Source organism: Chrysemys picta, chromosome 12 (assembly GCF_011386835.1).
Source record: "Chrysemys picta bellii isolate R12L10 chromosome 12, ASM1138683v2, whole genome shotgun sequence".
Lineage (NCBI taxonomy): Eukaryota > Metazoa > Chordata > Testudines > Emydidae > Chrysemys > Chrysemys picta.
In genome coordinates, this window is record NC_088802.1 from 38,623,307 (window position 1) to 38,640,376 (window position 17,070).

Here is a 17,070-nt window from a genome sequence, read left to right on the forward strand (position 1 = left end):
CACTTTACTGATTTTGCAATTCACTCAGTTTTTCCAAACATTCTTCTGAATCACAAGAGGACTCACTTTCAGAACCTCCAGTTAGTTAATCTGTCAAAATCAAAGTAGGAAAAGTTTAAAAAGTTACAAAAAAGAATAGTGGAAATTAAGATTCATGCAAACACATGCTTCATGCCTTACGTACTTCACCATATTAGCGAGGGGTTTGGACACACCATGCAATGCCATTGTAATGTCCTAGGCTCTCAGTGTCCCCTGCACACATTAAAAATACATTTTTAAAGAAAGTTAGGTAACTAAAATATGGACCAAATTAAAGTATTCAGTAACGCTGTTGTGGATAATTGAAACCTAAAGAAAGAGTAATGGACAAGCATACCTATTTGAGGCTCCTTTGATCTCAACTGTGAATGCCTCAGTTACTGTTGGTATTGCAGTAAAAGAAATCAGTAGAGTCGACTGATGGTGTGGTTGCCTCGAAGAACACAGCACTATTTTAGATAGGTTAACATGTCACTTTGTATGTATGTAATATCATTCCAAAACAGGCAACAATGAAACATTTGTCTTTTGAGCAAATTTAACTGCACACACAATAATTGCATTAGTCTGCAGGCTGCATTCTGCTACAAGTATCAAAATTTACTCACAATTTCACTGTAAAATACCTGAGACACTATATTTTCTTGTTATGTCAGAGAGCTTTACATACAATTATGGAAGGCAGCAAACAGAGATGCAGGTTTGCTGTGTGCGTGCCCCTTGAGGTTTTCAACTTTCCCACAACGTACTTCAGGTTTTCCCCTCATCTGGACCATCCAAAAACTTTCAATTTGTTTTTAAATAAGAGATAAGAGCATGAATGGTATGGGTTTCTAATAAGCAAAATTAAAAGTGATAATAAACTGATGCAAAATAATATATTCAGATATAAAACATGCAAAAGTAAGAGTGTCACTAACGTGTCATCAGTCTCAGTTGAACAGTCATCAGGCAAATCCCTCTCTTCTTTCACAGTTATGATTCTTACATCTTCGGGTCCAGAACAAGTAGATTCTTTAGACAACTGGTCATCATTGTCATACCTGTAGCACAGAAATATGCATATTAATTAATATTGCTTACTTCTACATTTATTCTCTTCAAGCATTCTGAAGGTATATATTTAACTTTGAAATATCATTAAAATTCTATAGATATCATTAAAAGTTCTAAAATCTATAGATAATGGGAAGTCCAGCACCTCTTTTGTGCACATTCTGAGGTTTCCTATTTTATTAAAATGGGCTGCCAATTTTTCTGTACATAAACGCTCTTAACTGTAATTAAAAAGACTTTCCTGTGATCTTTTAAACACAAATTAAATTTTGTTTATACTAATCATGTAAAAATAGAGAATGTTACTAACGTTCCATCCGCTGCTATTAAAGAAGTGTCATCTGGCAACTCTCTTTCCCCTTTCACTGTAATTCTTCTCACATCTTCAGGCAGGGAACATATTGATGCTTTTGACAATGGGTCATAGTTGTCATATCTGTATTACAAAAATATATTCGGTATTAAATTAACTTTGAGAATAGTCTTTGGTTCATTTAATTGTAATAAGATGTGGTGATATTTTACTTACAAATCTAGTAAAAATCCTGCGACTTCTGCATCATTTCTGAAATCCAATTTTTCCTTAAGTGTCAACCATCTATCAATATGATTTCCCACATAGATTCTTGTTTTCCCTCTTCTTCTATCGAGACTTTGCTTCCTCTTTTTCTTTTCCAAGCAGGACAGTACAGGGGGTCTACCACATCTCTTTGCCGGTAATGACATTGTAAGCTTACAAATAAAGAGAAATAATAGTAAAAATGCAGTTCATGGTAATTATGCAGATGTCAGTGTTCTAAGTCATCGCTGTAAACGCTGATTTCAAACACTGCAATATTTACACACATACACAGGACCAAATATACCAATTAAATCATCTTACACACAGTTCAGGCTCAACGAGAACCGAGGTTCTCGTGGAGCCTGACCAGAGAGCTGCCTAGCACCTCTATCGCCTATCGACTTTAAACAAGGATTCAGCACCTCTCTGAGGAGCACATACATAATTGAACATAGATCACAATATACTCCGTAAAATCAACTAACATCCATGCACGCATACACGTAGTAGCTCATTTCAAAAAATTTGCTTTCTTGTATATCTCCCCCATCTATGAAAATAAATCAACTGCTACATTTCTTTAGCCCCTGTGTATCCGGCACCCTCCACTCCCCTTTGGTTTGCCTTCTCTCCCTTCTCGTGGCTCTCCTTACTGCTGCAGCTTCCCCCTGCTCGGAGCAACTCCTAACTTCCACTTTCCCCCTCGTCTGCCCAATTTTGCAGCTCTTCTTCCCATGGTGCGGCTCGATCCCTCGCGGGATGCAGGAGCCTCGCACGGGCGCCGTCCTTAGCCTAGTCCGTCGCTCCCACAGCGAGGGCAGGAAGCTTCAGGGCTTCACTCGGGAGCGGAGGGAGCTGAGCGCCCACCCCCTGCGGTGCGGCTCAGCCCGGGCAGTGCCAGCGGGACGGGGACGGGCCCGTGCGGGAAGCGTTGTGTCCCGGGGCTCCCCTCGCCCCGCTCCCCCCTCACGCCCTCCTCCCGCTCCCCCGGAATCCCATCACCGCTCCCCTTCCGGGCACCTGGCGGGGCAGGGTCCCGTCTCCCAGCCGCGCCCCTCCCCGTGGGGCCGCTCGCTCGCTTCCCAGCGGGGAGTCACGGCGTCGGAGCCGCCGCCGGCAGTAGCAACAGCAGGTGCGCGCGGCCCAGAGCGACGAGGTCGCGCGCGCGACCCGCCGAACCGAGATAAACACGGGACACGTGACCGCCCGGTCCTGGCGCAGGCTGATGACGCACGTTTTGGGTGGGGAGGGGGAAGAGCCCCGCCGCGCGGACCGTCTCGCCTTTGGGGCGAGCAGCAGCCCCTGACCAAGGAGTCCTACGGGCCGCGCGGCCCCCGGGCAGCCCGCCGGCAGGGCGCGGGGGCTCACCGCGGAGAAGCGCTGCGAACAGAGCGATAGGAAATGTAAACTGAAGTGCCCCGCATCACCGTATCTCCCCAGCCAGGCTAGTGTCATTCATCCACCTGCTCGCCCACGCCGCAGCATTTGTCACACTGTTCAATGCCATTGGCTAGCAGCAGTGACTGGAAAAAAGGTCACGAAAGGAACTCACCAGACACTTTGGCTGTTCCTCTTGGTTACTAGGCTCTGTAGAAGAGGGTAAACGCGTTCCCGGTATAAGCACACATCAGATTCATAAAACCCAGAGTCCACAACACTATTTTGTGATAAAAAGTTCTAACTTAGCAGTGCCACTGGCTAATAAGGTGCCAACCCTACCATCTAAATTATGAGCAAGTGTGGTCATTTTTGTTGAAAAATGAATACATTTCACTGCTGGTTCCAAAATAAAACTTAAGTGATTAACTCAAATTAAAAGTTAGAGATATTATTCTTTTATTTATATTCAGTATATAATAATATCTGTATGTGGATAGGAAACAAGTCCAGTCTGTATAACATGCCTCTTGCAATCAATATTATTGCTACTGATACTGCAGTAGTACCTACAGCCCAAATAGGGATCCAGGCCCCATTGTGTTAGCACTGCACAGACACACAACAAAAAGGTGGCTGTTGCCCTGAAAAGTAAGCCATTATATGTTTGCTTTCTTCTATTACTTAAGGGCTAAATGAGCAAAGCTGCATTTTTGGTGCTGAACTTCTGTAAACATGGTTATCTGTATGTACACACATACTTTTCAAGCACTGTCTTTGGATCACATCATCTATAAGAACTTAATTCGGTCTTATGCCAGAAGAGTTCTCACACTGTACTCTAAATGTTAAATATTCAGACTTATTTGATGTACGTTAAGAGATAAGCATGGCTGTCTGAAAGGGAAATTGGGAAGTGCCAATTCATAATGCAAACAGTGACTACTCACAACCTTATTAATTAGGTTAAACCTAAAACCAGAATGAAAACAAATCACAGGGTAGGAGCTTCTCAGTTGGGTGACTGATGGCAAGTCTGATCTATTCAAAGCCAGAATTAGTGACCAAAGTTGACAAGGAACTGATAAACCAGAATTAAAGGTTAGAAATGGGTTCTTAGAAGTCCAACAGATTAATTAACAAAAAAAAAACCAAAAACCTGAATCATTTAAGTAGTTAGAGCTCACCTACCCTTCACAGCCTGTCCTGAAGAACAATACTATTTCTTAAATCTGCTATTAAAAACTAAGAGAGACGTACAATAGATGATCAAATGGGTATGAAATAGGCAAATACTTGCTACAAAGGCTCTGAAAACAACAAGACTGTAGTTACAAGGTTATCATTCAAACAAGTAAAGACTGAATAGTGGAAGCTGCTTAGATTTAAAGGAAGTCCTCAAGAATGCTAAATATTCATATCCCAAGATGCCAGCCCCAGGAACCAGAAGAGAAATTAAAACATTGAGACAATATAATTTTAATATTCCTTTAATAAGAATATTTAGTAAATACTTTACAAACAATATAAAATACATTGCTCTTCAAAGTACCAATTTATACTATGCACAAAGAAAATACCTTCTGTTTTAAATAATTTTACCTTTCTGAAAGGTCAGATTCAGAGCCAATAGGAGAATCTTCACCTGAATACCAGGAAACCTCGTTGTATGAATGCTGACTTATCTGTTAAAAGGGAAATATTCAAATTAATCACATTAGGAAAAAATCAGAAATAGACAATTCAGGAATAATAATTTTGAATAGAAAACTCATATTTAAAAGGTAGGCCTATGTTCTTGGAATACATTACTGTATATCCAGGAGACTGGACACGATGCAATTACACTAATTTCTTAGGCTCTCTAGTGTCCCGGGCACGTTTTAAAAGTACATTTTTAGAAAGATCACCTTATATATTTGGTTATAACTGTCACATGTATGTTAAAAGACTATGGCTGTTAAAGAAAAAGTTTCACACTCATTTCTGTAGGTGCCCTGAATAAATACATTTAATGTGTTTGTTTAAGCAAGCTTCACATTTAATATGGAATGGATTGTGTAGGCCAGCAAAATTGCTCTGTGCACCTTTAAATTGTTGCTGATCTTAAAATGACCGAAGTCCTTCCCTCCCTCCCTCCCACCCACCCGATCTCTCCAAAACATATTTCTGAAGTCAAGAAAAAGAGGTGCAGAGAACATTTCAGTTTGTAATAGCCAATGTTAAAGGACCAACATCAGATTCAAAATGATATTTTTAAAGATACCAAGTTTCTTCATCTGTGTTACTGAGAACTACTTACATTACTAAAACTTAAAGATTTAAAAGACCACATTATTTTTTAATGTTATTTATGCAGTTTATTTTGTGTAGTTCACTCAGCACACCCAACCAAATAGATTAGTTAGTTTGAATTTCCAGCTCTTGTGTCCTTGTGCAAAGCTTCAGTGTCTGGGTTGCAAACACAGCAAGGTACTGTTTCAATTAAAACAGTTGTTTGGACTTAAATCTTCCCAGTCTATTTATTCACTTTTATTAATATTGATTTTACAACTTTTTGTTGTGTGTGCATGTCATGTATCCTTACATTTTGTCACTGAAGTAACTGATTCAAGCCCTTTAAAATACTTAGTGTGTGTATACACACATGCCACCTCTATATGCGTACATTATAAATACAGCAGCAGCTGCCATTCAGAATTGGATTTACAAGGCCAACAGCTCTGAATGGTTTACAGCAGCAACCACTCCATGCACAGTACTGGTGAGAAGGCAAGAGTTTGGATGCTCACTTCTCCTCACCCCAGAGACAGGGGAATCCAACTGAGCACAATAGATGCAGCAACATTCCCCCCCAACTATGGCCCACACCAACAGCCATCCAGGGAGGAAGTTCAAAAGACAATATTGGCTAACAGCAGCAGCTACTCCAATAGGAGTACTTCACTGTACCTGCTCCTTCTGATGTCAATATCACACTAAAAATCCCAGAACTCAACACAACTGACTCTTCATTGTTACCTGTCTTAAATCTGTTAATCATTAATAGATTTTGCTTTGCTTTGCTTCATAGCTCTGCTGCACAAAGTATCCCTGTCAACCTCCTGATCCTTAACTTCCTGTGTGTATAAATGCAAATACAGAATGGAAATATCAAGGCATCTAACTCTAAAAATCTATGTAGCCAATTAACCTTACTTTAGTAACCCTCATCCTGCTTTCCCTCCCAGTCCCTAACATTTTTGCTCTCACTTGTTAGATCTGTCTAATTGTCACAAACTAAGCTCCTTGAAGCAAGGAGAGTGACTTCTTTCTTTTGTGAAAGGTCTAGCATGCTTTCAGGAATAAATACATACATACTTGTTTATATATAACTGAAAATGTTTAATCCATTCATTTTAAACTTTTGAAATAAGCAGCACCATTTGCATTGTCCTGACTGTTGTGTTCTGCATTGCTGCATGAGAGAAACTTAGTTTTAATTTTTAAACCAACGTTTTACTATACAGACCAGAAGTAATAGGGCATACTGTGAGGAGGGAACACATTCAATGATTGCAGGCTCCATAGCACCTCACATGATTCTATTTTAATCATTTTGGCTAAATGAGAAGTAGCACTAATGTGCTCATTGACTTAAAGGATAGCAGTGTTGATGTGGGACCTCAAGGATATGACAGAAAGAGAAAATATGCAATTTCTCATGATTTCACTGACTCTGGACCAGGAAAGAAGTCTACTTTTGAGTATGTAACAAGTTTTAAGAGACACAACAAAGCATCTCTGGAAACATTGAGTGAAAAGATTATATACAATTGCTTCAGGTTCTTTCCAGTTTGATTTCACCATAGCTGCTTTTTGACATGAGCCATATAAAAGCTGTTGCACTATTGGCTGGAAATTTTCAGCTAATAAAGCAAACTCAATGTGGATTACTAGGGAAGTCAGATTTCAATTTCAATTTAAATTGGAGAAGTAAAATGCATTTCTAACAGAGAAAAAATATTTAATATAAAACCCAGTCTCCAGTGGTTTAAGGAAGCAACACCATGCAATAAAACAGAGAAATAAAATTAGCTACTTCTTGCTTTCGATAAATTGCAAGGTACCAGACTGAAAAACAATGGTCTCGTGAGAATCCAAGAAGAGTAGGTGTCTCAATATTCAAGTTAACTCTTGTTTCCTTTTTAGAACATTGGTTAAAACTATATAACTAGGAGATAACGAAACCCTGCCCTTTCAGTTATTTTGGATACCAGCAAATATTTTAAAAATATTTTTACTTTATCGAAAATTTTAAAAGGTAGGGAAAAAAATGTATCACTAACTTTTCATGACTCTGTACTGAAGAGGAGTCATCCTGCAAATGCCTCTCTTCTTTCACGGTTCTGATTCCCCTACTTTGTGGTAAAGAACAGGCTGATTCTGCAGTCAGTCGGTCCTCACTGTCACATCTATATTACAGAAGGTTTGATATTAGTAAAATATTTAAGAAAGCTTAAAGTTAGTTTTATAATTGTTGTCTTTGAAAGTCCCATGGCTTGAAGGATTTCCTCACAACGCCTACTCAACCATTAACTCAAGCTGCTAGGTCAGGTGAGATACTCGGGTTGCCAAATGCCCTGCCAAAATCATGCATATTTTATGTCTATTAACCCATCTTCAAGCCACCCAATGAAATACATGATCATTACCCCATCCCACTCACCAACCTATGCTCTGCTTCTCTGCTGCTGCCTCTGCTCCTCTCCTGGAAATACGGATAGCCTTTGGCCTCCCAGGTCCTGCTTTCCTTGTGAGCCCTCTGCTACTCACTCCGTCCCCTTCTCTTAAAGGAGAGGCAGTTCAGAGACTGTTCTGCACCCTGCTCTCCCCATCTCTACTTCTATGAAAATAGCAGTGGCTCAGAGTGCACTCTACTCCCTCATTCCCCCACCCCAGCATATGGAAAAAACATCACTGGCTTTAACTACTCCTCTTCTTGTCTCTCCCTCACATCCTGAAAGAGAAATGGTGGCACTTGCTCCCAGCCTCTCCGTCTCTGATAGAGCCAACAGCACCATGGGCTCAATTCCACCCATTCATTCAGGCAGATGTTTTACATTAAACAGAGTTTTTAAAGCCCTGGAGAATAAAACACAATATTTAAGAAATGGACTCTGACAGGCAGATCAATGGATTTGGTGTGGACACCATCAGAAAAGGGACACCTTTTAAAAGAACAAGTTCTCCTTATTAGGATACTCCAGAGCATAAAATGCCATAAATCTGATATGAGACAATAAAGCAAAATTAACTTAAGAGAAGGCTAGAAGACTTGTATTCTACATCTTATCTTTATGAGTATCAATTGCATAAAATAAAGTAGTATCACTAACATTCCAACAGCTGAAGAGGAGTCATGTAAATCTCTTTCTTCTTTCGCAGTTACGATTCTCATATCTTCAGGTAAGGAGACTACTGCTTCTTTAGGTAATGGATCATCATTGTCATAGCTACAAGAATTAAAAGGACAGTAGTTATATTCAAATAGCACCCAAAACACAGTAGACACTGCACAGCCATCAGATCACAGTCCACATCCCAAGATCTTACTGTCTAAAAACAAAGATGCAGGGTGGAGGTAAAAAAATACAACCAAGCAAGCAGAGTGGTCAGAGTGATGACTATCACATGTCTAAGGTGAGGTAATATCTTTTGTTGGACCAACTTCTATTGGTGAGAGATGCAAGCTTTTGAGTCACACAGAGAGCTCTGTGTGGCTTGAACGCTTGCCTCTCTCACCAATAGAAGTTAGTCCAATAAAAGATATTATCTTACCCACTTGCTCTCTCAAGTATCCTGATACTCACACAGCTACAACTACACTGCATACATGTCTAATCAGCTCCTTTAAAAAATAAGAAAAACAAGCTACCTCCAACTATCTTTCTACTTAGTCATGGTTAATTCCTTACTTTTACTTCCTCCCCTTCACCATCTGTCCCTGTTCAGCCTTCCATTCAACAAAAGCCATCCTTCTCCACCCCTCTTCTTCACAGACTCTGCTGAGTGCAACCAGATCCCCAGCATAAGGAGATAAAAGAAAAAAAAAAAAAAACAAAAAAAACTAGCCAATCATGAGATGCCTTACTTTAGATAACTGTGGTTCTTTGAGATATGTTGTCCACATGGATTCCACTCTTGGCACACATGGACTGCATGCATGTAAGATCCGATTCTTTGGCCAGCCATGTCTATTTGGGCTATGTCTGCACCCTAGATGCCCTCATACCCCACCCACTCAAGGGCCCAACCATCCCTCAGTTTCTTTGCCAATACCGAATTCCAGAGGAGCAGGACTTTGTGGTAGCAGGGAAGGAGGGTGGATCATGGAATCTATGTGGACAACCTCTTGAAGTTCGTGTAAGGTAAGTAACTTCTTTCTTGTTCAAGTGACTGAACAAGATTCCACTATTTATGACTAACTAGCTTCTCTTTGCTTGGAGACGTGTAGGAGTCCAACTTAAACAATGACTGCAGAACAGCACTACCAAAGCAAGGGTACAATCCGGAAGCCTCTACCAAAGAGAAGCATCCTGTAAAAGTGTGGGTCGAGCAACATGTAGCTGCCCTAGAAGATTTCAGAAATAAAGATGATCTTCAAGCATGCATTAGAGGCTGCCTAAGCTCTGGTGCAATGAACTCTAACATGGCTGGGTGTAATGGAACTAATCTGCCTAAATCATAACACGTCCTTATACAGCTGGAGACCCACTTAGATAATTTCTAAGAAGATATTTAACCTGATATTTCAGTCACCTTTTCAAAGGCCCCTAACAGTTGAGGTATGTTTCTGAATGGTTTTGTCCTGACAATACACACAGTTAACTTAAAAAGCAACAAAGAGTCCTGTGGCACCTTAAAGACTAACAGATGTATTGGAGCATAAGCTTTCGTGGGTGAATGCCCACTTCATCAGACGCATGTAATTAACTTACTACATCAAGTGTGTGAAGTTTAGTTTACCTTGGGGCTGAGTGAGGCTTGCAAAAGAAAATTGGGAGATGAATGAATTGTTTTACATGGAATTCCAAAACAAATTTAAGCAGGAACATGGGATGAGGCCTGAGATTGACTCTGTCCTTATAAAACACTATATAAGGTGGATCTGCCATGAGGGCCTGAATCTCTCCAACCCTGTGAGCTGATGATATAACAGCCACTAAAAAGGCAGACTTTATAGATAAATGGCAGAGGGAACAGGTTACTAAGGCCTCAAAGCAGGGAACTCACTAACCCTGCCAATATTATACTGAGGTCCCAAGAGGGATGGGGAAAAAAACATGAGTAAAGCCCTGAAGGAACCTTACCACTGTGTTGCTGCTAGACAGACCTTTATGGTACTGACAGGAAGCCCAGATTGTTTCAGGGCTAATAAACAATCCAATATTGCTGAGCAATTCTAAGGACAGAAAGCTGGTGCTGAGAGGCTCAAAAAGCAAACCTCTCCCACTAGGTTTTTTAAGTTAGTCTAGCTGAGGCTTTTCGGCTTTGGAGCACAATGTTCTGAACTTCAGCTGAACAGATTCTTTTGGTGGGTTTCTACCATCCGGATGCAGGGTTTGACCATTGGTCTGCAAAACTAAGGAGGATAGGGATGCCCTTAAGTATTTAATTAAAAAGGTTTTCTTGTGCCAATTGGCAAAAGACTAACTCTAACTATATAATAAAATAATTAACTATCCTAAAAATACACACACACTATACTATGCAGTGTGCAGAGATGCAAGTGGAAACTGCAGGGATTCAGTCTTTTGCGACATGGGCAGTAAGAAGAAACTGAGGGCTAGTTGGACTCACTCTGCCCTTTATATCCTCAGTGAGGAGGCACAAGGACATCTAGTGAGTTGGTACAGCCTCAACAGACACTGCTAGCCAAAAGAATATGATATTGTGTACCTGGGCATATGCACAGCAAGAATGGAATCCATGTGTACAATAACTCAAAGAAGAATCCTAATTTTCAACATGGCACAAGGTTAACCGTTGAGTACAGCAAGGACTAGTGTTTGTTAGTGATCTGGAAAAAAGGCAGTGAGTAATGACATGGCTGAATTTACAGATGAGAGAACATTACTTGGGTTAGTGAAGACTAAAGACTATTCAAACCTGCAAAGAGACCTAATCAAGTTAGTTGAATAAGCAACACAATGGCAGACAGAATTCAGTGTTGACAAATGCAAAATAATGTCCATTGGAGGGAATAATTTAGAACTCAGTGTATTTAGACTTATCTGCTAGCTCAAGAAAAAAACCTGTGCATCAGTATGGACACCTCAATGGAGGCCTGTTGCGCAGCAGCAGTCAGAAAAGGACAATTATTAGGATGCATAAGAAATAAGATGGAGAATAATTAAAATTATATATAGCTATTAAGTAATGGTACAATCTTACCTAGAATACTCTGTTTAGTTCTGGTCATCCCATGGCAAAAAGTTGTAGTAGAAATAAAGAGGGGATTCAGAGATGGCCAATAAGAATTACAGACATGGACTATCTTCATAAGAGGACACTAAAAAGACACACACCTTAGAAAGGAGGTAAATAAGGAAGAGATGCAGTAAAGGTGTACGAATTAATGACCGGTTCTGAGAATGTAGATCAGGCACTGCTACTCACCCTCTCATTTTACAAAAACAAGGGGTCGCTCCCTGAAACTGAAAGGTGACAAATACAGAATCGATTAAAATTTAACACAACACACTATTTGCCTATCAAACTTGATGACAAAAGATATAATTGAGGCCAGAAATATAACAAGATTCAAAAAGAAAATTTTATATATTTAACCTGATATATCTATATCTATAGATATAATATCTAGAGGTATACGGAAAAATTTAAAAATAAAATCAAGAGTTCTGGAAAGCTTCAGGGCATAAGTCAACCTCTGGGGAGTTAAGAAGACAATCTACCTGGAGTAAAACTATTCCATAACTGGGACTGCAGGGCTTTTTGGAACCTTCCTCTAATGTAGCTGATACTGACCACTACTAAACTATATAGACAGCTGGTCTCCTCCAATATGGTAATTCCCAGATTCCAAAATGGTACTATGATGGAGTTTGATTTTGAGGGGAACATCAAAGGCAAAGCCCTCCTGGATTCTCCTGCCCCCATCCTGGGAACTTTCTACCACTTCTATCTAATATACAAAATAATAATCATAATACAAAAAAAAAAGTAATTAGTTTCATATTCATGCAAGTGAGGTACTATTTTACTTACAGATCCAGCAAAAATCCTGCAAGGTCTGTGTCACTTTTGAAATCCAGTTTTTCCCTTAAGGTCAGCCATCGGCCAATTTGATTCCCCAAGTATATCCTTGTGTACGCCACCCTTTTATCAATAATTTGTCTCCTGGTTTTCTTTTCTGAAGAAGTTAATATTGTGGGTCTTGCGCATCTTTTTCTCAGCATTGTTGGCTTTTAAATATTAAAGAGAAAGAAAGTCAGCAAAAGTAACAATCATAATTAATACACCATGCTTAGTGCTTACATAGTGCTTCACATGTTCAAAATAAAGACCTTAACTAATCACTTCACAAATTCTTTGCAATGTTAAATCTTGTACTCCCGACCAAAAGCTCCAAATTAAGTGTTTAGCATTAATACGTTGAACAGTTAGATTTTTACAATTCTGCTTTAGCAACATACTGTCTTGCTAGAGCATGAATCAGGCTCATCAATTTATTTCATATTTAATTATAAAGAATGATTTTACAAACAATAGCAGACCCTATGCCAATGTTGCTAGAGCTAGGCCAAGATTTGGTAATTGTTCACAGAAAAGTTTATACAAAAAACTTTTGGTTTTCAACCTACTGATTGTTGCCCAAAGTGTTTGGTAATAAAAAATACAAATAATAATAAATAATAATAACAACAACAATATAAAAATACAATACATAATTCAAGATTGTTGTCACACATTACTGATTCCAACTGACAATTTGTGGACACTGAGATTACTTGTTTTGTTCAAGAGTAATGAACAAAATCCTGTTTCAGAATGTTAGCAAACAAAATGAATAGATACAGAGACATAGAATCATAGAACTGGAAGGGACCTCGAGAGGTCATCTAGTTCAGTCCCCTACACTCATGGCAGGACTAAGTATTATCATTCTAGACCATTCCTGAGAGGTGTTTGTCTAACCTGCTCTTAAAAATCTCCAATGATGGAGATTCCACAACCACCCTAGGCAATTTATTCCTGTGCTTAACCACCCTGACAGTTGGGAAGTTTTTCCTAATGTCCAACCTAAACCTCCTGTGCTGCAATTTAAGCCCATTGCTTCTTGTCCTATCTTCAGAGGTTAAGAAGAACAATTTTTCTCCCTCCCTCCTTGTAACAACCTTTTATGTACTTGAAAACTGTACAGAAGCTGAGGGAACTGGGGTTATTTAGTCTGCAGAAGAGACGAGTGAGGGGGGATTTGCTAGCAGCCTTCAACTACCTGAAGGGGGGTTCCGAAGAGGATGGAGCTAGCTTGTTCTCAGTGGTGGCAGATGACAGAACAAGAAGCAATGGTCTCAAGTTGCAGTGGGGGAGGTCTAGTCTGGATATTAGGAAACACTATTTCACTAGGAGGGGGTGAAGCACCTAGGGAGGTGCTGGAATCTCCATCCTTAGAGGTTTTTAAGGCCCGGCTTGACAAAGCCCTGGTGTTGGTCCTGCTTTGAGCAGGGGATTGGACTAAATGACCTCCTGAGGTCTCTTCCAACTATAATATTCTATGATTCTATGTCCCCTCTAAGTCTTCTTTTCTCCAGACTAAACAAACCCAATTTTTTCAATCTTGCCTCATAGGTCATGTTTTCTAGACCTTCAATCATTTTTGTTGCTCTTCTCGGACTTTCTCCAATTTGTCCACATCTTTCCTGAAATGTGGTGCCCAGACTGGACACAATACTTCAGTTGAGGCCTAAACAGTGCAGAGTAGAGCAGAAGAATTACTTTGTGTGTCTTGCTTACAACACTCCTGCTAATATATCCCAGAATGACATTCACTTTTTTTTGCAACAGTGTTACACTGTTGACTCACATTTAGCTTGTGGTCCACTATAACCCACAGATCCCTTTCCGCACTACTCCTTCCTAGGCAGTCATATCCCGTTTTATATGTGTGCAACTGATTGTTCCTTCCTAAGTGGAGTACTTCGCATTTGTCCTTATTGAATTTCATCAGACCATTCCTCCAGTTTGTCCAGATCATTTTGAATTATAATCCTATCTTCCAAAGCACTTGCAACCCCTCCCAGCTTGGTATCATCCACAAACTTTATAAGTGTACTCTATGCCATTATCTAAATCACTGATGAAGATATTGAACAGAACCAGACCCCAAACTAATCCCTGCGGTACCCCACTCGCTATGCCCTTCCAGCATGACTGTGAACCACTGATAACTACTCTCTTGGAACTGTTTTCCAACCAGTTATGCATCCACCTTATAGTAGCTCCATCTAGGTTGCATTTTCCTAGTTTGTTTATGAGACAGTATCAAAAGATTTACTAAAGTCAAGATATGACACTACCGCTTCGCCCCTATCCACAAGGCTTGTTACCCTGTCAAAGAAAGCTATCAGGTTGGTTTGACATGATTTCTTCTTAACAAATCCATGCTGACTGTTACTTATCACCTTATTATCTTCTAGATGTTTGCAAATTGATTTCTTAGTTATTTGCTCCATTATCTTTCCGGATACAGAAGTTGAGCTGACTGGTCTACAATTTCCTGGGTTGTACTTATTTCCCTTTTTATAGATTGGCACTATATTTGCTCTTTTCCAGTCTTCTGGAATCTCTCCCGTCTTCCTTGACTTTTCAAAGATAACCGCTAATGGCTCAGATATCTCCTCAGTCAGCTCCTTGTGTATTCTAGGATGCATTTCATCAGGCTCTGGTCACTAGAAGACATCTAACTTGTCTACATAATTTTTAACTTGTTCTTTCCCTATTTTAGCCTATGATCCTACCTCAATTTCACTGGCATTCACTATGTTAGACATCCAATTGCCGCCAACCTTTTTGGTGAAAACTGAAACAAAGTAGTCGTTAAGCACCTCTGTCATTTCCACATTTTCTGTTATTGTTTTTCCCCCCTCATTGAGTAAAGGGCCTACCCTGTCCTTGATCTTCCTCTTGTTTCAAATGTATTTGTAGAATGTTTTCTTGTTACCCTTTATGTCGCTAGCTAGTTTGATCTCATTTTGTGCCTTGACCTTTCTAATTTTGTCCCTACATACTTATTTGTTTATATTTATCCTTTGTAATTTGAGCTAGTTTCCACTTTTTGTATGACTCTTTTTTGATTTTTAGATCATTGAAGATCTCCTGGGTAAGCCAGGATGGTCTCTTGCCATACTTCCTATCTTTCCTATGCAGTCGGATAGTTTGCTCTTGTGCCCTTAATAATGTCTCTCTGAAAAACTGCCAACTGTCTTCAATTGTTTTTTCCCTTAGACTTGCTTCCCATGGGATCTTACCCACCAACTCCCTGAGTTTGCTGAAGTCTGCCTTCTTGACATCCACTGTCTTTATTTTGCTGTTCTTCCTCCTACCATTCCTTAGAATCATAAACTCTACTGTTTGATGATCACTTTCACCCAAGCTGCCTTCCACTTTCAAATTCTCAACCAGTTCCTCCCTATTTGTCAAAATCAAATCTAGAACAGCCTCTCCCCTAGTAACTTTCTCCACTTTGTGAAATAAAAAACTGTCTCCAATACATTCCAAGAACTTGTTGAATAATCTGTGCCCTGCTGTGCTATTTTCCCAACAGACATACTGAACTGAACATTGGTAAATAATTTAATTCACTGATCCATTTGTGAATAATCTTGATCAGTATTAGCCCAATTTGTACCTATGTACTTTCATATAGTCAAATATGCCAAGTAACCCTTAATATTGCACAACTACTGATGGGTTTCCATAGGTAACAGAAATACAACCATCAATATCAGGATTTGTCTTCATTCCCCCCAAAAACTTATGTTTTTAATCTCAAGGTAAAGGAAGGTACAGGAGCGATACCAAGGTGAAGCCACAGTGAGGACAGGACACTTCAGATTTATCTGAGGTAAATTCACAGAGTTCAACGCCAGACAGGCCTGATCTCAGCAAGTTAAAAGTGATGTACCATGATGTCGTCCCTGTGTTTTCACCTTGGGATAGCTTTTACCTGGAGGTAAAAAAAAATCCAAGTTTTTTTTAACAGCAAAGACAAGCCCTGCCGCCCACTTTGTCCCACTTCTCTATTCGTCCTGCCACAGCATCCAGACACCGCGACAAAAACTTTATTACTAGCTCTGCAGCCTACATCACCCCTCACCTCATGGGAAGCAAGGGACACAGGAACCTGGGAGGTGCAAGAGTGGCACCCAGCCAGCGGGTGGGGGGGAGCAAAGGACACCTACCCCAAAACCCAGCACATACTCCGGACCCAGTTCTTCACCCTGGTACGGCTGTCCCCCGCATCCAGCCGCACCGCGCCGCACCAACACTCCTCCCCGGCTTCTCCCACAAACTCACAACTACTCACCCCTCCCCCGCAGCCTGACTCTCAACCTCCCCCAAGAACCCCGGACCGACGCCCCGCCCGGATCGGTCGCTCCCCCATCTCGGAATACTTCCCCCTTCCGATGACTTTAACCCCCATACGTAGCCCCGCCCCGCTCTGTCTCTCACCTCCTGCCGGGGATTTCCGGCCCCAGCCGCACCAAACGCGCGCGGGACCAACTCAGAGACTCGGACGCGTTGCTGAGGGGGGGCGGTCCCACCACTACCACAGCGACACACGGGGCACGTGACACCGCGAGACCGGCGCTGAATGATGACGTCACCGCAGAGTCAGGGCGCAAGAAGAAACCCAACGCTTCTTCCAGCAGCTACCCCGGCAAATACCGGGGGCTCCAGACTCCGCCCCACGGGACGCCAGGCTCCGCCCACAGCAGTTTGTCACGCCCCTTGGGTGCAGGGCTGGA

At 40.8% G+C, this 17,070-nt stretch overlaps 1 protein-coding gene across 7 annotated transcripts in view; it reads right to left on the minus strand.

Annotated features, from left to right (window-relative positions):
* Nucleotides 1-4,509: 4,509 nt before the first annotated feature.
* Nucleotides 4,510-17,070, minus strand: part of LOC112058978 (zinc finger protein 692-like) — a 13,047-nt gene continuing 486 nt past the window's right edge. Inside the window, exons 1-5 of one of the 7 annotated variants that reach the window (XM_065562699.1) lie at nt 16,775-17,070; nt 12,308-12,504; nt 8,416-8,532; nt 7,366-7,491; nt 4,510-4,722 (exon numbers count right to left, since the gene is read on the minus strand). The exon at nt 16,775-17,070 is cut by the window's right edge and continues 486 nt beyond it. In XM_065562699.1, the coding sequence (XP_065418771.1) occupies nt 4,719-4,722; nt 7,366-7,491; nt 8,416-8,532; nt 12,308-12,498 (438 nt within the window). In that variant the 5' untranslated portion in view covers nt 12,499-12,504; nt 16,775-17,070 and the 3' untranslated portion in view covers nt 4,510-4,718. The other 6 variants (XM_042841190.2, XM_065562696.1, XM_065562698.1 and 3 more) reach the window with 6 other exon arrangements.